General features: G+C 49.0%; 6 protein-coding genes across 6 annotated transcripts; 4 read left to right on the forward strand and 2 right to left on the reverse strand.

Annotated features, from left to right (window-relative positions):
• The first annotated feature begins 1,541 nt into the window (after positions 1 to 1,541).
• Positions 1,542 to 2,836, forward strand: B0J16DRAFT_350136 (trypsin-like cysteine/serine peptidase domain-containing protein). Its single transcript, XM_046129010.1, has one exon. It carries the CDS (start codon positions 1,742 to 1,744, stop codon positions 2,696 to 2,698), a length of 957 nt encoding a protein of 318 aa, XP_045977786.1. The 5' UTR covers positions 1,542 to 1,741; the 3' UTR covers positions 2,699 to 2,836.
• Positions 2,837 to 3,611: 775 nt separating this feature from the next.
• Positions 3,612 to 5,652, reverse strand: B0J16DRAFT_190852 (uncharacterized protein). Its single transcript, XM_046122791.1, has 3 exons — positions 5,161 to 5,652; positions 4,905 to 5,066; positions 3,612 to 4,840 (listed from the first exon to the last, which is right to left on the reverse strand). Exons 1-3 carry the CDS (start codon positions 5,426 to 5,428, stop codon positions 3,798 to 3,800), a joined length of 1,473 nt encoding a protein of 490 aa, XP_045977787.1. The 5' UTR covers positions 5,429 to 5,652; the 3' UTR covers positions 3,612 to 3,797.
• Positions 5,653 to 6,927: 1,275 nt separating this feature from the next.
• On the reverse strand, positions 6,928 to 9,736 carry B0J16DRAFT_350139 (pyridoxal phosphate-dependent transferase). The gene has a single exon (XM_046129011.1). The coding sequence runs from the start codon at positions 9,356 to 9,358 to the stop codon at positions 7,367 to 7,369; it is 1,992 nt and encodes a 663-aa protein (XP_045977788.1). The 5' UTR covers positions 9,359 to 9,736; the 3' UTR covers positions 6,928 to 7,366.
• Positions 9,737 to 13,000: 3,264 nt separating this feature from the next.
• On the forward strand, positions 13,001 to 15,855 carry B0J16DRAFT_293577 (uncharacterized protein). Its single transcript, XM_046124370.1, has 3 exons — positions 13,001 to 13,478; positions 13,587 to 15,322; positions 15,378 to 15,855. The coding sequence occupies exons 1-3, from the start codon at positions 13,227 to 13,229 to the stop codon at positions 15,487 to 15,489; spliced, it is 2,100 nt and encodes a 699-aa protein (XP_045977789.1). The 5' UTR covers positions 13,001 to 13,226; the 3' UTR covers positions 15,490 to 15,855.
• A 4,911-nt stretch (positions 15,856 to 20,766) lies between these two features.
• Positions 20,767 to 22,180, forward strand: B0J16DRAFT_275388 (WD40-repeat-containing domain protein; the record flags this gene model as incomplete). The annotated part of the gene is made up of 5 exons (XM_046123705.1): positions 20,767 to 20,896; positions 21,051 to 21,769; positions 21,822 to 21,911; positions 21,988 to 22,107; positions 22,160 to 22,180. The coding sequence occupies 5 exons, from the start codon at positions 20,767 to 20,769 to the stop codon at positions 22,178 to 22,180; spliced, it is 1,080 nt and encodes a 359-aa protein (XP_045977790.1).
• A 320-nt stretch (positions 22,181 to 22,500) lies between these two features.
• Positions 22,501 to 23,284, forward strand: B0J16DRAFT_350147 (uncharacterized protein). The gene has a single exon (XM_046129012.1). It carries the CDS (start codon positions 22,589 to 22,591, stop codon positions 22,973 to 22,975), a length of 387 nt encoding a protein of 128 aa, XP_045977791.1. The 5' UTR covers positions 22,501 to 22,588; the 3' UTR covers positions 22,976 to 23,284.
• Positions 23,285 to 23,404: the final 120 nt, after the last annotated feature.

The following is a 23,404-nucleotide window of genomic DNA, read 5'->3' on the forward strand; positions in this document are numbered from 1 at the left end:
CGGGTACGTCTGAATACCTACCCACTGGTAAGGTAGATGCCTGCTTCAGTCCCGATCTAATAGGCAGGTAGTGAGAGCCGGCACAATGAATTGTTCTCTACTAGCACAACTCTCCTTCAGCTGCTGCTGCGGCTGCTGCTGCCTTCGATCTCTTGCTCCCAACGGAATTGTCGTGCTGAGAGAGACACTGGACGTCCTTTTGCCCAAAGGTACTACTTTAGGTAGTTGTAGGATTCACCTTGGATCATATAGCGTAAAGGACCGGTTCAATCAAGTTCAGGACCTCTTATTCTGTCCCAAAAGCATATATACTAGTATGATCGTACAAGTATTCATCACTTGGTGCTGCAAAATGTAGGGCTACGTCCAGTCAGGGGTAGCATGAACTGACTCACCCAGCTTGTGATGCATAATATTTAAGGATGAGAGCGTATCTCGTGTCCCGCAGAGGAATCATATCATTCTCTGTGACCGTTCTCATGCTCAGTTCGAAGTTGCGTTACAGACCACCAAGTTTCAACAACGGAGACCGTCGATTTCGTGATCGTTGGAGTTGGCAAGATTTTATATCTATCCTGGCTGAAATCCACTTGGCGATCTCATTGTGCACGTCGGAAGAGACTCTAAGCTGATATATCGCAAGGTGGGTTGTACTGGGAGTCTTTGCTGCATCCAGAAGAAACGCTGGTTATCATTCACTCGGCCACTACACTAGGCGGAGTCTGGGAGAGCATCGCTTATATGTTGAGCTTAGGACAAATAACATGCTAGGTACTTATGAATATCCAGATGCTCCAATGGATAATAAAACCTTGGTGTGAAGCTGGGGCAGTCTATATCTGGCAGTGTGGTGCACAGATACTGGGAACGGTAAACTCATCACTTTGAGATGTTTAACAAGATTCGGTTCGAGAATAAGGTCAAAACAGCAGAGCATCAAGAAGGGCGATTGGATCTTTACTATGAGAAACATGAAGGCGGGTAACTATGTCAAAGATCAAGGCTAGAAGACTTGTTCTTGCAACAGGTCTGACCTCGGAACCATTTTCCCAGACTTGAAAGGTCGGGGGTGGATTTGAGGCTTCCCTTTTTCATGAAAGATATCTGGCTGGATACGAGCATACGAACGAAACAGCCAAGTCAGTGACTGTATTCGGCAGTACAAACACAGCCTGGGATGCTGTACATCTGTATGCCACTATTGAGGTCCAAGTGAACATATTCTTTGAAGATGAAGATCACACAGTGGTTGCCTGAAAGTCGTACGAGCTATCTCCTGGGGCAAGGAAAGTTGAAGCTAGAAGGATGAGAGAAAGAATTGCTAAATTTCTTTGTAGTAGATTGGGCTAGTGCGGTTGTTGGCTTATTTCTTGCTCCCTAGGTATGGATGTCATCCTATCTGTCAAATACACAACACGTGCTAGAGGTATTGCAATAGCCCGTGTTCAGCATGGATGAACTTTATTTAGGCGGTGATTTAGCCTGATCCTATCCCATCCTTTCGAATTTCCGAATTGGGAGCATGATGTTGTATCGAAGAGCTATCTTGCTCTTTAGACCATATACCCCTGCTTTCTGCCTGCTAGTGTTAGGCAGCCAATCCACCTTTGCCATATCGACTTACACGGTCGAGTCTATATAAAAAGGCAACTCAATCGTTGAATCAATTCATTATTCTCAGTCACAATTCTTCATTTTGATACAAATCTTTACCTTCTTGAACATACTATCAGAAACAGTCATGTCTACAACAATTGACACCACGGGTGCTTCACCCAACGTCACAACCCGTCAAACTCGCAGCTCAACCCGTCAAGCACTTACATCAACTGCTTCGACCCAGAGAGACCAAAGTCCAGATTCATCCTCCAAGAAACCCCCAATCACTCCTCTTCCGTCAGACTACTCCAGATGGAGAATCCCTCTTCCTCCTGAAGACCGCGACGCCTTGGTCACTAAGCATGACTGGCTCACTACTCATACCGTCCCTCTTCCCAAAGATGTCCTTCGCTCTATCTCTCTCGATCCTATGACATACCTGAATCCTGTGGATGCAACTTATGTCTTTGCACAAGCTGAGGCTGGTACTGCAGTTTGCGTCTCACCAGATGGCATCCTCCTTACCTGCGCCCACTGTGTTGCAGAGAACGCGGGGGAGCTCGCGAAAGTCCCTTTCCGCGTTCTTGTATCCGCAAGTGGAAATATGGTCATGGCTCAAATAATCTCATGGGATCCAGTGCGGGATCTAGCTCTCCTTATCATCGACAAAGCCCAATCACCCCAACGGCCTTTCCCCTATGCCCGCATCGCATCGTCCCCTCCCAAGTTCAACTCCAGACTACTGTGCATAGGTCATCCTGGCTCAGAAGATCTTGAGTCAAGGAAGAAGAGAAAGACCGGGTATGGCACATTGGAGCTCAGCGAAGGTGCATTTCGTGGGATGGCCGAGGACCAGGACCCTCATAACAATAGCAAAATCGGAGCTCTCAAGCACGACTGCTGGACGTACTGGGGACACAGTGGTGCAGGCTTATTTGACAGAGCGACTGGAAACTTGGTAGGTGTGCACTCAAGCTGGGATGATAAAACTGGTATGAGAAGGGGTGTGCCATTGGAAGCAGTGGCAGCGTTTCTCGAAGAGTTCGCGATGAGTAAAGGGGATGCTTTTGGGAAGAGTTGGCAATGGTATGTTAGGTAAAGCAAGGAGGATAGACTGCATACAACATCATGAGAAACGACTGGAAAGGAAGCAAGTCAGAGCTGTACTTACTATTTAATGATAAGAGCACATCAGAATAAGGTGATCGAGAGATATTGTCTTGAATCTTAACTTCAAAAGATTTATGTATCTACGTAGTACTACACATGAGTATTTTTCACAAGCGCCAATATCATGTCCAATTCTCAACAGCTGCCAGCATATCTCCCATAAGGCAAAGTCCACAAGATCCGACTTGTACAAATCCCGGCCATCCTATCCTTAATACATACACCTGATCCGATCCAACCCGCTCCTTAATTATCAACCTTTCCTCCATGTTCTGTACTGTACTGTGCTTTGCTGCGCTGAAATTAAGATGCAAGCCCAAAAATAGAACGACAATGGACATTCCCGCCGTTTGTTGCAGAATAACACCTGGTCGACTTTTCAAACGCCATAACCCGCAATGTTCCCATGATGAAAGATGAAAAATGCTGCACATGAAAGCCGTGGCTTGATCGCTGCTCTCCTCTACCTCGGTGAACGTCCTTTTGACAAAAGCAAATAGCTGAGTGAAATTGCCCGAAGGCCGAATCGCTCCAAGCTCCACGACTCGAGGGAGCTTCAGTTGCCCAACCTGGCAACTCTCTAAAAACCCTTGTCTTCAAACAAGCCTCCTCTTTAGTGACCGAATCATACCAATGATATGGTTCAGCTCGAGACATACGCAGTAGGCCAGTGCAGCATTTAGCGTTCTGCCCCGTAATAGCTCATGGTTGGTGTTTCAGGTTCACCACCTCAGCTCAGAAACGCTGACCCACTGAAACAAACATCACCAAACGTCATGCAGGCAACCCGACTTGCCTGCCAAATCTTGCCTGCTCCCACTTGCACGACTTCCAAGAAACGCATCTGGGTCTTGCCCCGGCGTAATGAGGCCATGTAGCGGTGGATTGTGCCGACCCTGCAAGTCTGACGTACAGCATGCATCTCGTGCTCGCCACTTGATAGTAATCGGGTTTCGGTAGGCGCCGTTCAAAGCCGGTTGCTTGGACTGCAAGACTGATCCACCAAAGCCCGCGACTCCAAGAATAGCTTAGATGATGCCTCCTGGAGGATCGTAGCCTGTTGGCGCTCCTCTTGAGGTACTGCCTAGCCCCGCGCTTCCTGGCTCCCCGTCTAATGGTGCTGTCGTCGTTTTTCGAAGCATAAACATAGGTTTCTTGCCTTCTTTGTCCAGTTGCTTAAACAGAATCAATGGCTTTTCCTCTAGACCCAAGCAGCGCTCCTGGTCTCCGTACACAATGTAGAGAGCATACTGGTCCCAAGGGGCGTTGATCTGATACTTTTTGAGTGCAGCAGGTAGAACCTTGTAGCAAGGGTCCTCCATACTAACGCGGAACGATTTGAAGATTTCGACTGAAGCATTGCTCTGGCTGGGTGTATCAGGTACAGGGGTTTCTCGTCTGCGGGGTGGCCCTTGCGGTGCCTTTTCGCGGGAAGTATAAGCTGCATTGGCGTGACCGTCGTCGTTGAAGGTGGTTCGTGTGGAGGGCGTCGGTGCTTCGCTGCGGTAGGATCGAGAGGCGAGGGTGGTAGCGGGCATGTGGGTCTGGGGGGACGTTGGAGAGGGAATGTTGGGTGAGGGATACGAAGGAGACGACGCGCCTTGGCCCCCTCCGTTCATCGCTGCAAGATGAGAAGACGATAGGACGGCCCGTTCTGCTGCGCTGCTAGGGTCTAGTGCAGTCTCGGCTATTGACCTCTCGTGCGTGGATTGCGTGGGCGATGCATTCTTAGGTGTTGCTCCAATTAAGATCTTGCGAGTTGAGTATTGTCGCTTGACTGAGCCTATAGATTGACCCGAGCCTGGAGGTGGTGTTGGTGCGGGGGGCGATATGGTAGTTTCGTACCCATACGCTTGCTGGTTTCCAGACAGGTTGGGCAATGGTTGCTGCGCATCCTTGACAAGGCGCAAGGCTGGCAACATATCTTCTCGCAATCGTCTGAAGTCGTCCGTCATTCGTCGCAGATCCTGTTCGAGTAGACTCATGCGTTCGTCGCGGAGGCGAAACTGTTCGACCAAATGTTTGATGTCCTTGATAGTTGCGGTAGCATATTGCGCTTCAGCGTCGGCAGCTGCAGGGGTTACGGATTAGAATCACGCCAGTCCACCAGGGAGGGGAAACCGGAAACAACGTACATAGGGGCAAGTAATGGTCGCTCTCAATGGGCACATCTTGAGCCTTTTTGACATCATAGACGCTTTTGAGGATTGTAAGACGATGTCCCACACTGGCGATACCCATGCTTTTAAGATCATCATGCTGTAGCGCAACAAGAGCCTCGCCGACAATCTCGTTTTCTGCAACGGTTCAAATGTCAGTTATCACTCTCTCAAAGTTGCCGGCATGTTATAAGAAGAGGGGGAGGTTGCCATGCCCAGACCAGAGACGTACCTATAAAACGATCGGCATACTGTTGGAGACCGATGGTGCCAATAAAATCAGCACATTCCTCGACTGTCCATTCAGAGATGATGGTTTCTGGGAGACGGTCGGCGCTGCTGCGGTGCCCGTAGGTAGTAGGAGTATGCTCCGCGGACGTAGAGAGCTCAGAGTCTATGGGAGAATGCTCAGAGTTGGTGATGGGAGAGCCCATGCTTCGCTCGTATTCGTCGTCGGCATCGGACTCGGCGTAGGCTGTGCCACCATCAAAGCTCATCATCCTGACGGTTATGAGGGAGTTGGCGCCAACAGCTGAGGAGGGAGGTAAGACGAAAAGCTAATTCGGGCGACGATGGTGGTGGTGATGCCGCAAAGAGCAGACGAATGCGCTGGATCGGGCACAGTCGGCTGAAGAGGATGAGGAACGAGATTTGGAATTTGCCGGTCGGTCGGTCGAATGCTTCGTACTCTCATTCAAGTCGTGATCGGAAGGTCATTAAGAGGAGTCGAGAAAATGGGCGCAATCTGTAGGATGCGAGAGAATGAATCGAATAGCTGAGCTACTGGGTAGCAAGCAGAAGAATTGGCTTAGGGGTCCAGAAATAATTAACCCAAGAGCCGGCCGAAAATCGCAAAAAGTGACTGAACTATTTCGTCTCTTATGCTTTGACGGGCAACTTTTCGATGATGGCTGAAGCAAGGCAACGTAGAAGTAGGAAAAACGAGGATCACAAGAGAATAAGTAGACCCAGATTCGAGGCTTTCGATGCGAACAAAAGGAAAAGTCTGGTGGGAGGTAGCCAGAGGAGAAGAGAGCGGCTGTGGTGGTGATGATGACGGGGTTGTGTTGTGTCTTGGTCTTGGTCAAGCCTGTCTTGCTTTGGTCTTGCTCGTGGAAGCGCTTGGGTGTGGAAAGAGGAGGTGCTACCCAAGTTGGGATAGCCTCCACTCACAGTACCAACGACCTGCGGAAAACAGCACCTCTGTTTTTAGGTACCGAGTACATGAGATGACAAGGCTTCAGTCCTTTTTCTGGAAGTACTCCGTACCTAGCTCAACTCTTGGCCGTTTTCATAGTGGGCCATGCTGGGCCTTGCTGGGCGGCCTGGGAGGGACTTTGAATAACTGATCCTCCACTGAGAACTCGCCTTGGCTCCCGTCCCGCTCCACTGACAGCATCCCCCTGCCGCGCCCCGGCCAGGCCCTCGCGCACTATTATTATAGGTGCCGCTGCTGTAGCCCGCCCAACCATTCCACTATTCAACCCTCCGATGCATCTCTCAACCGGCCATTGGATGGTTGTTGTTTCTTCAATAAACAAACGGGCAAGTTCATTACGTCCATAAACGTGAGTCAATGTTGGCTGGCAACGCGCGTTTAGAAAAGTCTCAGCCAACGGGTTTAAAACATCCTAATCCCTGGGAAGCCGCTTGCTGAAATGTATCGAACTCCTAGTTCACTCAATTAACCTCAGTTTGTCTCTTCTTCAAACATCAATAGACTTAAACACCATGGAAATGAGGTATGCAGGGAAGTCTATGGAGACCTGGATGTAATCGTTTATGGTTCAATCGAAAGACAGGACGATGACAGGCATTCTGAGGAAACATTGTTTGTTTGAGGCCGAGCACCGAACATTCCCGCATAAACAGCCATGGATATGGACTCGGAATCATCACCTTGTACTTGTCTCTCGAACAAACAGCGGGCTGTTACGGTATGTAAGATTATAGCCAAGAGATCGGGAACCCACAGCTACAAAACTAGTTGTAATGACCGTTGATGTCAAGGATAATGCACAAGCGAATATATCTGATCATAATTTTGTTTGATTAGTCGAAGTAGAGCTATACTACTTCCATTTTATATACGTCGTCTAATAATTATTCTATATGCCATACTCTGCAATCTTAACCTGCAAGGTGGTTGCTGAGTCTTCCTCGTGATACCCATTACAAAGATGGCCCATACCTCAGCACGCCTTCAACTCCGTCAACCCGTTTCAAAAACTCTTATATAAGAGTGTGTGTAAATGCGGCAGCCATATGGCTAGCCACCGAAGAGAATCAAGGACATTAAACGTCGTGCAACGTCGTCTTCCTTTACAGGACGGATCTAGTAATTGCATAAACGCCACTCAGGAAACTCCTGAGCACATAGGTGGATTAAAAAGCATGTGTCAAACACCAGAAACAAAGATTTGATTAGGGCCAACATATTAGCGGAGAGGGGCCTTGGAATCCTGAACGCCGTGTCGAACAACGTCCTCCAGGCGCCAGCGAGGGGCCTTGAGGGGAATTCGGTTGTCTTTCCTCCATTCGGCCTCGTGCTCGGGTGAAACACCTTCCGGCAGAGGGTCCAGTCCACCAGCTACACCAGTAGAAAACTTGATCTGAAGAATGTCGCCAACCTCATCGCATGCCTGCAACAGACGATCCAGATCCTCCTTGTTGTGGGCAGCAGAAACACAGAAACGAGCTCGAGAGCTGATGAGGGGGGTAGCAGGGTAACCGACAACGACAACGGAGATCTTTCGTCGAAGCATCTCATGGCTGAAGGCGGGAAGCTTGGCGGGATGGTAGAGCATGACAGGAATGATGGGAGAGTCATCGTGGCCGTAGACGATGAGACCAAGACGCTTAAGTCCGAGGCGCAGATATCGGGAGTTGAAGGCAATACGCTGCAGACGCTCCTCACCTTGACCAGGGCACAGCTCACCAGTGATAAGTTTCAGAGAAGCCAAAATTTGCATGAGGACGCAAGGAGCGGGTGTCTCGCCGTACTGGGTAGCAGCGTTGGTGCTCTTGAGCTTGTCAATGATGTGCTTGTCAGCTGCGACGTAACCACCGTTGGCGCCAAAGGATTTTGTCAGAGTTCCCATGAGAATATCAACCTCTGCAGGATCGATGCCAAAGTAGTCACAGACACCACGACCGCGGGGACCAAGAGCACCGACAGAGTGGGCCTCATCGACAAAGAGATAGAACTTGTACTTGTGCTTCAGCTCGAGAATTCCGGGAAGATCACACATGGTTCCCTCCATGGAGTAGAGACCTTCAACGACGACAAGAATCTTCTTCCAGGGGCGGTGGGTGCGGGGTTGACCTTGTGAGATAGCCTCACGAACAACACGCTCGAGGTCGGCCATATCGTTGTGCTTGAAAGACTGGATAACAGCGCCGGAAAGACGAGCACCAACACGAATAGAAGCGTGGTTGAGCTCATCAGAGATGATAAGACAACCCTTGGAGACGATGGCAGGGAAAGAGCTTGAGTTTGTGACGTAACCCATAGAGAAGACCATCGAGGCAGGCTTTCCGACGAACTCGGCAACCTCACGCTCAACCTCAAGAGCAAGATCGGAAGTACCAGCAGCACCGCGAGGGCTGCAGAAGCTGATGCCATATCGCTTGACACACTCCTCCACGGCGTCGGCACAGGGACCGTCAGACTGAGCAAAACCAAGGTAGTTGTAGGAACTCATGTTGAGGGTCTCAGTGTAGGTGCCAGTGTATTCATAGGTACGGTTGAAGTCATCAGACTTGCGGTCCATCAGAGTGATAAATCGTCCAGGGACCCCGGTGGTAGGGCGAGCGAAGCAGTCATCCAGACGCATCTTGAGACGTCGGACGTAGAAGTTGTCGAAATCACTGTTGAGCGCTGCGTAGCCATTGCTGGCCTTGAGAGCACGATAGTGCTTGGGGTTTCCGAAACGCTTGCCAAAGAAGTCTCGAATGTGACCAATGACAATCAGAATCAGGTAGCTGATGTAGGTGGTGAGAATGAAGTAGTAGGGAGGTTCATCTTCGACAGGAGGCTCAAGGGGTTCTCCATGAGACTGGCTTGTGTAGCGGTGACTTGAGTGAAGAAGAGGGCCGAACTGGGCGTCTGCTCGTTTTTGGCGGTCGATCTCCTCGGCGGTCTGGGGTTGGAAGATGGTAGTTGTCGATGTGTCGATGCTGTTGGGGTCACCAGGGCTCGCAGTGGAAAGCGAGATGGTTGGCAGACCGGGAGAAGGCGAGAATCCAGTAGCGGTGGCCTGGTTCTGTTGAACGACGGCGAGAGCTTGTTGAGCACCAGTAGACTTGGGGCTACTGGAGAAAAAGTTGGTGATACGGTTGCCTTTTGAGGTAGAGGGGCGCCTCTCGCCCGACTTGACGGGTTGAGACATGGAGGGCGAAGATGAAAATGGATTCAGCCGACGGGGCATCTCTCCTGGCAAAGGTGTGTCGTTTGGTGGTGCGCGAGCGAAAGGGAGGCTAGGTCGCGAAGATGCCGAAGGAGAGTTCGGGATCGAGTGGGTTGCTGAAGCACAAGAACTTGAAAGTCTGGCCACAAGAAGCGAGTGTCAGCAGGGTTTTGAGTTTTGAACAATTCGATCAACAGAATTGGCCGCAATGCATATTCTCGGAATAGGAGTTTATGAAAAGTCAAATGCTTCCAATTGGATTGTGAAAATGTTGGGCAGTGCAAAGAATAAAGCCAACTATGCAACGCGTGGCAGAACAAGCAGCAACACAAACAATAGCAGTAAAGAAAGTTGAGTTGAGCTGGAACTATGCACGGTACAACAAATGTTGATGAAGGAGATTCTTTTTGATAAAGAGGTTTAAACTCCCGTCGAGGTGTAGGTGAGTTAGGTTAGGTGGTGCGTGGTCCAGGAGGCACAGGGGGGCGCAGGAGGTGGCGTCGAATCAAACTGGGAAAGTAAAGATCCGCCGACTGCAAATTGCTTGTGGGCCTCTTAGCGGATCCATCCGTGGTCCAGCCAGGAACAGCTTAAAACACCAGATGATCGGCTCCAGAATACCAGGGGAATAGCGGAATTGGGTTCCAAGCGAGACACAGAGACGATCTCGGGTGCTTTTTAAAGAGGGGGAGACTGAGAGAATCACTGACTTACCCAGGGGCAGTTATTGTTCAACAGAGAAACAGTTTGTGCTATGCTGCTTGCTTGCTTCGGATTCCAAGGCCCGAAACAGTTTGTTGATCGTTGGAAAGTCCGTAGATCGATCCAAGCTCTAATTCAATCCAATCGATCAGGCCGCAACGCAAGGGTGTTTTTGCGGAACGAGTCAAGTACGTAGGTAGAATTGAGTGAGTGTCCGTGGTCGTTATTTACTTAGTTCGATAACCAAGTATTAAAACAATGCAAGATAGTATTGATCGAGATCAACAATCAAAGATGGACGATCGAGTAATCGAATCAAGCTTGAAGTGCTGGTAATTGATAGATGTGACAACCGGAATGGCTGGGAGTTGGTTATTAGTCCGGTCACTCGGCCGAGGCCTATCTGCAGGAGGACAACGAAGCGTAGAGACGACGACGATAACCCCAACGAGCAGCAACAAAGTGGTGATGGAAGTGAAGAAAGATGACCAGGAACAGATGGCAGTCAGTCTGGGTAGTTGATTAATTATTCGACACAACAGCGGAGTCTGCGGCACAAAGTGGGAGGATCTCGGTGCATTAAAAAACAATCAAAGTCCAGGTTTTCCGCTCCACGGGAAACAGCGGGGATAGAATGGTACTAGTACTAGTATTAGGTACCTGACATTGGCTTTCAGATGCACCGTGACGACTGGGATACAGTACAAAGCTACTGCTAAACACGCTTCCATTCAATCCAGGTAAAAACGGGTTTAAAGTTACATTTTACGTGTACCTGCACGGCTGACTGTACCACCAAATGCGATGTACGATGTACGAGAAACAAGTACAACAGCATAGAACAGCAACAGCCGGGGAGGACCGGACACAAGCATGAGATAAGAACTGGATGAATGGATTCAAGGGGTCAACCAGCGGGGTCCTGCAGTGAGTTTTTTTCGTCTCGCCTTTCGCTCCCTTGTAGCTGCACGCGACAACTGGTTGAGGCGACAAGGGACTCGCTGTATTGGACTTTCAGCACTGCCTTTTTTTTCTTCCAAGGTCTAGGGAGGCTCGAGAACCCCGAGGCGAGGCGCGTATCGTCGATAGTTTATGCCCCGTCCCGTTCCTAATTTATTTTACGGACGAAGAACTAGCTGACCAGCCTTGGAATCACAAAATTGTCTTCGTAATCATCAGAACATATCTTTGGCTCCCTCCTTAATCAATGACAAGGTAGCAGTAAAGGATGGATGTTTGCAAAATAATGAACCCCTAGACTCCGAGCTCTCCGGTCTGCGAATGGGAACACTCGGGAGCCTCTAAAAGGAAGCGCCACATTTTCCTTCTCAGGCTCGCTTCGCACCAACATCTCTCTTGTCTACCCTCTGTAACGAATGGCAGCTGTCCAGGGGCCGAGGCTCACCACACCATCAGATCTTGTGCTCTTCCATAGCGCTGGTCATGATGAACAAAAGAAAGTGAGATGTCATCATCCAGGGGCATTGCCGTCCCCAAGCTCCAAACTTTCCGTCGAAGCCGATAACGATGATGACATTCAATTTATTTACTGAATTCCTAATTGTTTTCGCATGGACTAAAACCCAAGGTCTCAAAATAGTCATCCTTGCCATTGATCGTTTCATTCTTGGACAGTATTTTCATGGCACCTGGTTGGGCAATTGAGGCTAACTGCCTGGTTCGTTTACATGGAACGAGCTAATAGCGCACGCCTGCAGTAATGCTGCTAGTGAAGCTGTATCGGTAATTAACAAGTTCATCGGGGTCCAATAAGAGTCCGGATATAGACGTTCATATGCAACCCAGAACTCCATCACATATATCAATTCTTTATATGTCATAGGCTTGTTACTATGTAAATCTGACTCATTTTAGAATACAGTTTTTTTTTTTCACAATTGCACTCAAATGCTGGGCATTCTGTTCCGTACATGTGCGAGGCGAGTCCCAATGCGCAAAAGGGCAACTGCATAAAGTCCTGGCGCTTGTACACCGACATCTATGACCAGATAGACCAAGGCGCTACCCAAATACAGCTCTGTACTGCATCAAAGAAGAACAGGATCGTCCGCTGTCAAATAACCTTCACCGCCAGCTCCCCTTCAGCCCAACTAACTAATGCACACGGTCCGCGATGATCACATGAGAGTGACATTAGTCTTTGCTTTCTAAGGTGATCTCCCAAGACAAACTCCAAGAGCATCTTTCATGATATTAGAGTAGAAAGAGCAGCATATGATTGCGCTTTCTCTCAAGTCTTGATCGCCCTCTCTGAGTTCCAGTGCTAAGCTCCTGTGGTACCATCTTGTCTCAGTTCCTGCGCAGATACCATCCGCGACTTGATGTGTTACTGTTTACTAGACTAGTAGACTATGACATACCTGAGAAAGAACCTCGGCACCCGAGTGATGGTCGGAAGTTTAGGAGAATCTGCCATGCCGAGCCTACGGTAGTACATACATACATACATAAAGCATGGACTCTCCGAGACGAGTAGCTAGCGGATATCTAATCTCGCCAAAAATGCTAAATAACGTGATTTCTTCAGCTTTCCAGCTGAGCTTGGACAATCACGTTATTATGCGTACTCGGTACTCTCTCCATACCAATTGATTGAAGCCTGTCGTCTACTGTGATATATCCGTATATGCTTCTCCTGACAAGAGATCAGATCATCGCCCATGTCTCAGTCTGTGATAATGGTCAACCACAGCATGTAAGATTTAGATGATCTTAGACTACCCATAATGCAATTTGACGTATCAACAACAATTAATTGCTGTTTGATAGCATCTTGATTCGGTAGAGAGTATCCGTAGATCCCCTCGGTTTAGTGAAGCCACACAACACCAGCCTCCCCCACCACAGCCACGTTGGGGACCGTTTCGATGGCGGGGAACCGAGATCGGGAGGGGACGGCTTTCAGCGGTTCGCGATAGACACGGCAGTGAGAGAATCATTCCGTTCCGAGCTCTTAGAGGACGGAATACAAAGTCCGCTACACTTAGAAGACATTAAAACTTCTCAAATATCAGAGTCTTCTTCAATTGTCTTGTTCCATTGTTATAATCGTCTACTCTTCTGTCGTGTTATCATATCTTCTCCAACCCGTCGCTAAATTGCCCCTCAACATAATCTTTACTGAGGGGTTCGTTGGGTCTCTTAATCTCCCTTCTTTTACGTCTCAATGCCCGTCATGTCGATCGATAAACTTGAGCCTTCTGCGGCAGCACCTCTCTCTGAGGACAATGTCCTTTGGAGACATCCGGATCCCAAGTCCACTCATATGTGGAAGTTTCTCGAGCATGTCAACAAGAAGCATGGTCTAAATCTTGACGGTTACCCTGCGCTTTACAAGTGGTCTATCGACGATGTTGCTTCATTTTGGGAGGAAGTCTGGCATTTCACTGGTGTCACAGCGTCACAGCATTTTGATGAGGTATGAGAATCCAGGTGTAAGAGGACTTCTCAAGTGAGATGCTCTCTGTGTCTACAATTGCAGTCAATGGGTCGAATTGTTGAGGAACTCTACTAAACTCACTCACAGGTCCTTCCTCAAAATGCTTCCATGTATCCTCGGCCTGACTTCTTCTCTGGCTCACTCCTCAACTTTGCCGAGAATCTACTCTTTCCCGCAACTTCTCCACATCCCGAGCCTTCGGCTCCGGCTGTAATAACCGTCACCGAGTTGCCCAACTCCACAGTGACTACTTCGTGGGCCGAGCTACGTGAGGCCGTTCGCCGATGCTCCAATGCCTTGCGCGCAGCCGGCCTCAAGCCCAATGATGTTGTAGCGGGTTTTGTGTCAAACCACGTTGAGGCACTTGTTGCCATGCTCGGTGCTGCAGCAATTGGTGCTATCTGGACTGGTATCAGCCCTGATAATGGTGTCTCAGCTGTGCTGGACCGTCTGAACCAGATTGCACCCAAGGTGCTATTTGCCGATAATGGCACAGTTTACAATGGCAAGGAGTGGTCAAGTGTATCAAAAACAACAGAGATTGTGGCCGAGCTCAAGAATAAGGGGCTTGAAAGGGTTGTTGTGATCAACAACATCAGTTCTGGAGGTCTTGGTCTTGAAGAGCTTGAGAAACATGGTGTGATAGCTGTCGATTACACCAAGATGCTCGAATCTGCCCCAGATGGGGCCCTGGAGTTTGAGCAACTTCCCCCAGCTCACCCCCTCTATGTCCTTTACTCAAGTGGAACTACTGGTCTTCCCAAGGCCATTGTCCATACAGCACTGGGCACGCTGCTTCAGCACAAGAAGGAGCATCTTCTTCACTGTTCGCTTGACTCGACATCCCGAATGCTCTACTATACGACTACTTCATGGATGATGTGGCACTGGAGTATTGCGGCTCTCGCTGTAGGAAGCACTGTTGTAGTGTACTCCGGTTCTCCTTTCCGACCTCATGGCCACCTCTCACTTCCACGCCTCCTTTCTGACCTCGAGGTCACTCACTTCGGTACTTCTGCCGCTTACTTGACTGCTTTGGAAGCCAATGAAGTTTACCCTGTCCGTGACAGCTCAATCGATCTCTCCAGGCTACAGGCTATCTACTCGACCGCCTCCCCTCTACCTCCATCAACATTCAAGTTCGTTTACGAGGCTTTCCCCAAGCACATCAACCTCGGTTCCATCACTGGCGGCACAGATATCATCTCTCTGTTCGGTGCCCCTTGTCCTCTCCTTCCTGTTCGCGTTGGCGAGATCCAATGTGCTGGTCTCGGTATGGCCATCCGTGCTGTCGACTCAATCACAGGAGAGCCAATCAAGGCTGATGAGCCTGGTGATCTTGTTTGTGTCAAGCCATTCCTCTGTCAACCACTCACATTCTTTGGTCCTAATGGAGAGGCGAAGTACCAGTCGGCATATTTCGAGCGTTTCGAAAACATCTGCGGTGTCAAGGGTGCCGTGTGGCATCACGGTGACTTCGTCAAGATTCCCGACTCCTCAACTGGTAGTCTGGTTATGCTCGGACGATCAGATGGCGTATTGAAACCATCTGGTGTGCGCTTCGGATCAGCCGAGATCTACAACATCCTCACACGTTTCTTTGCTTCTGAGGTTGAAGATGCTGTTTGTGTCGGACGTCGTCGAGAGACAGATTCAGATGAGACTGTATGCCTGTTCGTAGTAATGGTGCCCGGAAAGGAGTTCAACGATGACCTCCGTCTACGAATCAAGTCTAAGATCAAGGCGGAGTTAAGTCCTCGACATGTTCCTGGTGTGGTCGAGGAGTGCGGGGCGGGTGTACCCAAGACAAGTAACGGAAAGAAGTAAGTCTCGCTGGAATTGGTATAAATGATCTCGGAACACTAACAATCGACATAGGATTGAAGTTGCTGTTAAGCAGATCCTTTCTGGCATGGATGTTAAGACCAATGCCAGCGTCGCTAACCCTGAAGCACTGGATTGGTTCAAGAGTTGGGCAGAGACTCACTAAGGAAGTCTGGTATAATTCGGGCAGGATCAAAGCACTTCCTTGGAAATAAACAAAATACTGGTTGGGCTTTAGAAGGGGCTACTCTGTACATAGGAGGGTGTTTATGGTTATGAATGACGAAGAGCGAACAGTTCACGCATTACCTGTGCATCACTATATCCAAGACGGCTATAGACAGCTGCCGTGCCCAATGAATGAGTGGCTTCGTATCTTAGTTACTGTGTATCATCCATCCAGATCTCTTATTTCCAAGGATTTGCTGATTAAAATGCGAGTAACCTTTGCCCCGAGTGACTGGAGAGTGTTTCGAGTATAAACGCGGAAGTTTGATGTTTGTCTCAAAGCTGATTGAGAGATAATTGGAGCCATCAAATTCAGAGTATCTTTAGTTAAGTGATACATCTTCATTGTCTCTATACATTACTTGGTTGTGGGTTTTGATGGAATACTACTTTTGTATCTCAACTTGAGATCTTGACCAAGAGGTTGACCCAAGCATACAACTGATAGTCATTGGGTAGTTTATTGTCATTATGATACAAGTCTGTTTTGGCTATGGAGCAAATCTACCCTGAATTTATAAACCTCTTGGCCAGATTCCTTCATGTTGGCTGTGTCTATATCCACCAACTGGTTGATTGTAGTTCCGTGATGCATCTGTCAAGAGTAACACAACGAGCTTCTGGTCTTGCCATTGAGCAGAGAGTCCAGAAAAATTAAAGATACAAACCATAGTTGCGGGATTAAAGGAGTGACCTTTTAGGATGCCATCAACTTTTATTGTTCATCGACGAAAGGCAGGTTTGCTATAGGGTAGTCTGCGCAGTACGGGGTTGGCCAGGCACTTCCTCTGGAGTAGCTCCCTGGCCTGTCTAGCAAGCTGCATCTATTGTTCTGTATCCTTACAGATAGGTCCCTCCTTAACTCAACACTCCACAGTTCACTTCGATTCGACATCATCATTGTTGGTTCTGCAGCGGTTCTATGTCAAAGCACATCCTCAGCTAGGTTGCAGGGTTCATGGTTCTTGAGTCATGCCTACAGCATCGCCAACTCAGCATAGGGGAGCTGAGAACAAGGAAGAGCAGTCATAAGCTTTATTTGAGGATATTTTTTGTTTCAAGTGAAGCTGTTATAGTTCAGGAGATCAGTGTTGTAAACAACCTTCGAGCGTCCCATTGTATAGAAGAAAGCCGTTATTTGGCAGCGATCGCAATATGTGGCTGAGCAAAGGTCAGGAAAATAAACACAAGCTTGTCATGAGTCGTGCACTAGGAGGTAGAGGACCTACCGCAGAAGCTCTGGAACTAACTAGTCATTGGGTTAACCTTGGGAACCAGATGTTCTACAGATAAGTGCGTAGCTGTAGTAAGGGGTGCCAAGCCGGCTGGTCCCAGATACTACTGTGCTGTATTACTGTACCCGACTCATGGACGCGTATGTATATGCAAAGCAATAACGACAAGTCAGCTTGGAATAGGACGACAACTACGATGGTGGCTGAACATCAGGCGAGGAAAAGCACGGGAAGGATGAACGGGAGCCAGTATAACGATTCCAGCTATCGACATCGTCTGCGTTGGTGTATCTCGGCGCGATAGCTTGCAGCACCTCATATTACCGGGAAACCCTGGACAGGCTCGAAGTCCGAGATTACCAACGGCCAGATATAGTCTGACGACTCTGTCGGTAAACAGAACTAGCATGGGGCTATTAGCCGGTTACCGCATTATGCCATAAAAGTATGTCAACACGAATTGACCGCAGAGTCCTTGGAAAGTTAAAGAGCAGAGTAACTGTCGATGACTCCCCTGAGCAAAACTGATCAGGGGCGCCGTTCTCTTAATCGGTACGTACTGTACTCTCTTGATCGGACTAGACCAGGGACTGGGGGTTAACCTCACTTTAAGATGCAGGGGCCTGTCAAAAGAGTGGATATCTTGGGGATATTTAAATTGCGCTGGAGCCTGTGGTTTTATACTAAAAAGATGCAAGAGTTTTGAGCTAACGTAGTCGGAAGCTATACGTATATCATTTCGAAGTACGAGGATAAGGGCTAGACAAGTAGGAAGTTGTGTATGGGGTCAGTAAAAGACTCTGTATCCGAAGATCAACTGGTGACATAAATAATCAGTTATGAAGTCAGACTGGTGGTATATGTGCGGCCATTGTTACGGATACTCAGCTACCACCCACATTTGAGGGGTGACAGTATGTACAAAATATGCATAACGCACTTGGGGCACTTTTGATGTTGCACCTTACTGCAGGTACCGACGTCCATATCCACATTGCCAATGTCCGTATCAGCGTACGCTACACATTCGATGGCCGTGAACGTCTGACAAACGCCGAATGGTTACCTTTGTTTAGGTTGAGCCATACAGTGACAGTCATACGAGCTGTCGACGGATATAGGAACCGGTGGCTTTGGTGGCACATAATCGAGGAATTGTTGCATCAATGAGCTGCTTTTGCCAGGCCTGGGTCTAGGCCAAAAGTCGTCAACATTGAAGAATAGTCGCTACATGGGCACTTTGTGTTGAAGAATGATCGACAGACGGGACGTGATCCAGGCGACAAAAACGAGAGACCAGCAATTTCTGCTACAAACAGAACCTAGCAAGCCTGGGATGGATATTGCATCAGTGGTTGAAGGAGGGAGCCCTGTTGTAAACCAGGGTTCATCGGGGCTCTAAAGTCTGAATCCACAGTGCACTCCGGATCCAGCCAATTGTGCCCCATGTCTCTTGATCAACAGTCTTCTCGAACGAAAACATCTCGAATTCTATAGCCTAAAAATTAGGGAGAGAATAACTAGTATTGGTTAGAAAGTAGAACAGTAGCACGCTTGCAGCAGCCAAAGTTGCGCGGAGAGACGTAATTTTGAGACATGGAAATGCTTGAATGTCTCTGCTCCTGTTGTCTCACAACGAAACCGTCACGGGTAACCCAAAATCCTGGGTCGAGCATACCGGAGAACCTTGTAAAGGAAGTCAATTCGAAGACCTGGGGATCTCTTGGAAAAGCAGTGGCCATTTGGGCCAAGGCTGATGAATATTTGTTTTTTCCCCCATTCCAGTTGCTTGGTGCGATCGAGAACCGTCCTTGTTGTAGCCCGAACGATATAAGCAAGACCCATTCAAGCACCTTCTTTGTGCAGTGCAGATTGGTGTCACCTAGCACTGGCTAGACTGAGCAAATCCTGGCCATAGGCTATATATGCAAGGCCTTGACTCTCTAAACTCCTTTCTGGGGAGTCTTTACTGCATAGCCGAAAAGCCCGGCGAGTATTTAATTATACAAGTGGAGCCGACAAGGTACAAAAGTCGTGGGTCAAAAAACAGCTCATGACGGGTTTGGCAATGGCCCTGGATGAAGAGAGTCCTCTGGGACTAGCTTCTCCTTATGTGTATCGAAGCGAAAGATCATCTCTTGGATGGCAACGAGTAGCGCCGTCTCTGGACTTGTCTTGGCTGGAACTACCAGCGGCTAGTCATGATTATGTGAAGTGTGATTTGCTAATAATCCATGAAAGCAGACAACATATGCTTCCCCTGAAATGAGCCATCGATGAACCCAAAATTCAAGGTAAAGCAACGTCGTTGCTGCGACTTGTGCTGATGCTTTGACACCGCAAGAGTCTTTTGGTGACAGAATTAACCGGGCAGTTATGGAACTCGAGGTACGTACTGGTTGAAGCTTGGGTAATTTTTGTCGTTCTCGGTCCTTGGGGTATTGGAGCTTGGTCAAATTTGGCGGGAGATCACCTCAGTGGCTCTGGTGGGTGCAGTTTAAGCAGGCGGATGGACGCATGCAATGGACGCAATCTGAGTAGCAATCTGGCTTGGGGGTGCGCCTTCGAGTCCTCCACCTACCCAGCTCGGGTTAAGACTCTCCGCTCTGGGGCGAGGCTCTAGCCCTGTTCGCTGCCAGGACGACCTGGATCGGTCGCTCAGTGGACGGGACGAGCTTCTAATGGAAGCCTGGGTGGGCTCAGTTGGCGATGCCAGCCAGAGTAGACGAGGTCAGGGGCCGGGTTATCTCGAATTGCTACTGATGCCTGTAGCTGCTTGTCATCGCGCTGGAAAGAACCAATCGGTCATTTGCATTGTATTGTGTAGTCGGATTTGAATCAATAAGCCCCGAGCGGAGCATAGCAATGCATAGTCTTGTGGTGTTTTGTCTTTGAAATTGTCGCAAGATCTGTCTGACATGATGGATGATTCCGATGATGGGTTGCAGTATCATACGGTACATGAAATTATTGGTAGTTGATTTGATTGATAGTTGCAGCTGGCTCGGGAAAGGGAAAGGTTAAGATGGATGGATGGAAGGAAACCGGGCAAGGTTGAGGTGGACAAAAAGGGTCGGGGCGACGGCGGCGACCGCAGGGTTCCCCTAGCTGCAGGTTCGTGCAGCAACAGCATCCACTGTAAATGGATGGAGGGGCTATTTTTTGTAGATGAGAGATGCGATGCCCGGTTATGTGCAGCAGATGGTACTTTGTATTTGGTGGCTGGATCGCAGAAGATAAGGTAGACAGCCAGTCGCATTTCTAGCCGTGCGAAGAATGATGGAACGATACTAGAATTCATTTTCGGAGCCAGACAAAGCTGCTGGTGCCCGTCTCCTAGGTACTGTCGGGTCGGGTACTATTACTGCCAGCTGTATCTCGGCGATGCTATGCCCGGTTCCAATACGGATCTAGAGAACCAAAGTCAGGGCAGTGTTACAGTTCCATTCCTTCTATTGTTCTGTGCTATAGCTTCCAGTAACAATTGCAACTGTAACTGTAGCAGTTCAGGTCATCCATCGTCTTGTTTGTTGCCGCTGCCGATGCCACTGGCCAAGTCGAGCCCGCGCCCACTCATCGTCCACTCTTAGATTATCCACTCAACGCACACGCCCCCCTGTAGTCTGTAGCTCGCATTCCCTTCCCCCCCTAAAGGCCCCTACCACTCACAATCCTCCTCGCTCCTCTCTCCTCCAGCTCTCTCTCTCCGGCCTTTCCCTCTCCACTTGCATTGCATTTCGCCCATTTCAATTCCATCCACCATCCTCAGCCGGCCGAGCTCCTGTTTTCGTCCATCGTCAATTTCTCTTCTCGAAAGTCGCTCTTTTCTGCTCTGCTCCTCTTGAGCCCGACTTGGACCTGAGTATCGTCGTTCGTCTCCCCGATTCTCATCTCGACACCGCTTCTTGGTCCCCGGAATCTCGTTTAATCTCTCCTGTCGCGCGTCAACAACCCGACACCAATTCTCCCGGTCGATCACGATGAATTCCCAAGGCAACAGCGATGTCTCCCCCGAGGCTATGCAATCGCGAATTCAGCAGGCTCGTCGCGAGGCCGAAACTCTGAAGGACCGAATCAAGAGAAAGAAGGATGACCTCGCCGACACAACTCGTACGTGCTTCCCGATTGCTCAACCACCCCGAACACTGCTGGCGGACGAAATAACCATAGCCATTCGACAATGCTCTGATTCTATCGTCACGCGTCTTGTCAACTCATGTGTATCTCGGAGAATTCAATGCTGACTCACTCTTCAATTCTTTAGTTCGCGCAGTCGCGCAACAGGCCCATGAGCCTATTCCCAAGAACCAGCTTATGAAGGCCAAGCGAACGCTGAAGGGTCACTTGGCCAAGATCTATGCTATGCACTGGTCAACCGATAGGAGGCACCTCGTCTCTGCTTCCCAGGATGGTAAACTCATTATCTGGGATGCTTATACCACCAACAAGGTGCACGCCATTCCCCTGCGATCCTCTTGGGTTATGACCTGCGCCTACGCCCCTAGTGGCAACTTTGTTGCTTGTGGTGGTCTCGACAACATCTGCTCCATCTACAACTTAAACCAGCAACGCGACGGTCCTACTCGTGTCGCCCGCGAGCTTTCTGGTCACGCCGGTTATCTTTCATGCTGTAGATTCATCAACGACCGCAGCATCCTAACGTCGTCTGGTGACATGACCTGTATGAAGTGGGATATTGAGACTGGCCAGAAGGTCACTGAGTTCGCCGACCATCTCGGAGACGTCATGAGCATCAGCCTTAACCCTACCAACCAAAACACTTTCATCTCCGGTGCTTGCGATGCTTTCGCCAAGCTCTGGGATATTCGTGCTGGTAAGGCCGTCCAGACCTTCGCTGGTCACGAGTCCGACATCAACGCCATCCAATTCTTCCCCGATGGCCACTCCTTCGTTACTGGATCCGATGATGCTACTTGCCGACTCTTCGATATTCGCGCGGATCGCGAACTCAACCTCTACGGGGTAAGTGTGGATCCTGTCAAATTGGCTCTCCCTAAGCTAACGCAATTGGTAGTCCGAGTCCATTCTCTGCGGTATCACCTCCGTAGCTACTTCTGTATCTGGACGTCTCCTTTTTGCTGGATACGATGACTTTGAGTGCAAGGTAAGCTAGATTTTGCTTGTGGTGTCACAAGCTGTCTCCTTAGGAAAACATGCAGTGCTAACATAGGGGAACCTAGGTCTGGGATATTACTCGAGGCGAGAAGGTTGGCTCTCTGGTCGGCCACGAGAACCGTGTCAGCTGCTTGGGCGTGAGCAACGACGGTACAAGCTTGTGCACGGGATCATGGGATTCTCTGGTGAGTATTTCTGATACCAGGTTTCAAGATAAAGCATTGCTAACATCATCAGCTTAAAATCTGGGCTTACTAATTGTCGTTCGCGACTATGATACTATATGTCTGGATATATGAATGCCAGTACGTGCCCGCGGCCTCTATACCATCTGCGTTCGAACGACTATATTGCCCATCGAATTCGAAAGCCAAAGATGCCCATCTTGAGTTCGACTATTAGCGAATGCAGGACGAAGTGACGAACCGCACCTTACCTTTACCACACATACCCCTACCAACGACTTTCTTCAGCCGGACGCGAGCACTCCAACAAGGGCTGCTAACTCGTGGTGGATTTGGGGAAGAAAATACACTGGCTGATGCGATACCTCTTTTTCATTACTATTTTCATTGTTCTTTTTTTCCCATTCCCTGTTTTTCTCGCACCTGCAAAATTCTCTGCACCATAGTTTCCCCTTTTCTGACACAACCTGGGCTGTTAGTAATGGGTGGTTGTATTATTGGATGGGTTTCCTCTGTTGTTCAGTTGCCCTCTGTATGCGCATCGACTCTCAGCGGCACGCACGTCTTTCGGTTCCGAGCCGTTTATATCGCAGAACGAATAATTACGGAGCCAAGGTCTGGAAAGCTGTATGGGGGACGATTTTTATATGAGGGGAATCCACGGGAGTTGACGGCTATACCGAGCAAAATTTCAGTCCTCGAGATAATACATCATGGTTTCAAAACTAAGCGAACTTTCTCCCATTTTCGATCTCACTTGAGATCTCAATCCATTCGCGACCAATGTGACAACGCTCCAATCGACTCAACGAATAACGCAACTAGGCTGTTCTCGGACGGCCATTGGTATGTCAGGTTGGTAGCTTGACCAATTCGGCTGTATATCAACGAAGCAGCTCGGTAAGAGATTTCGAAGACCTAGGCCGCGTTGTAGGGGAAGTCGTGCCTACCTACCGAGGGTATGCTGTTGATGTTATTGTTGGATCTCGGGGTTCTCTTATGGCTGGGACGTCTGCTTAATGCCGGTACTCTGGTATGTGCAGGTCAGTCAATAGTTGATGTGCCATAGACAACATTGACGTCCAGTACTCTACTTGACGTACAGAGGGAACAGGCTAGTTTTGAAGAGAACATAAAGAAACGTTAGTATAAGAGAGACAAGGAGATTGGAAAGATGTATCGTTAGGCTATCAATACTGACTATATATCTATTACCCAAGTGTCGTCTCGCAACGTGACCAAGAACAGACTACTGATATTGATATATCTATCAATATGTATCCATGCCACTGTCCTT

This window comes from Fusarium flagelliforme (assembly GCF_020744385.1).
Source record: "Fusarium flagelliforme strain FIESC 12 MPI-CAGE-AA-0113 chromosome Unknown B0J16scaffold_8, whole genome shotgun sequence".
Taxonomy (NCBI): domain Eukaryota; kingdom Fungi; phylum Ascomycota; class Sordariomycetes; order Hypocreales; family Nectriaceae; genus Fusarium; species Fusarium flagelliforme.

Bases quoted from the DNA above. Each gene is read 5' to 3' on its own strand.
- B0J16DRAFT_350139 (XM_046129011.1), bottom strand. From the start codon at position 9,358: ATGCCCCGTCGGCTGAATCCATTTTCATCTTCGCCCTCCATGTCTCAA.
- B0J16DRAFT_293577 (XM_046124370.1), top strand. From the start codon at position 13,227: ATGCCCGTCATGTCGATCGATAAACTTGAGCCTTCTGCGGCAGCACCT. The intron at 13,479-13,586 runs GTATGAGAATCC...ACTCACTCACAG, and splicing joins CGTCACAGCATTTTGATGAG to GTCCTTCCTCAAAATGCTTC. The intron at 15,323-15,377 runs GTAAGTCTCGCT...CAATCGACATAG, and splicing joins AAGACAAGTAACGGAAAGAA to GATTGAAGTTGCTGTTAAGC.
- B0J16DRAFT_350136 (XM_046129010.1), top strand. From the start codon at position 1,742: ATGTCTACAACAATTGACACCACGGGTGCTTCACCCAACGTCACAACC.
- B0J16DRAFT_350147 (XM_046129012.1), top strand. From the start codon at position 22,589: ATGGGTGGTTGTATTATTGGATGGGTTTCCTCTGTTGTTCAGTTGCCC.
- B0J16DRAFT_190852 (XM_046122791.1), bottom strand. From the start codon at position 5,428: ATGATGAGCTTTGATGGTGGCACAGCCTACGCCGAGTCCGATGCCGAC. The intron at 5,067-5,160 runs GTACGTCTCTGG...GAACCGTTGCAG, and splicing joins GTATGCCGATCGTTTTATAG to AAAACGAGATTGTCGGCGAG. The intron at 4,841-4,904 runs GTACGTTGTTTC...TAACCCCTGCAG, and splicing joins CGACCATTACTTGCCCCTAT to CTGCCGACGCTGAAGCGCAA.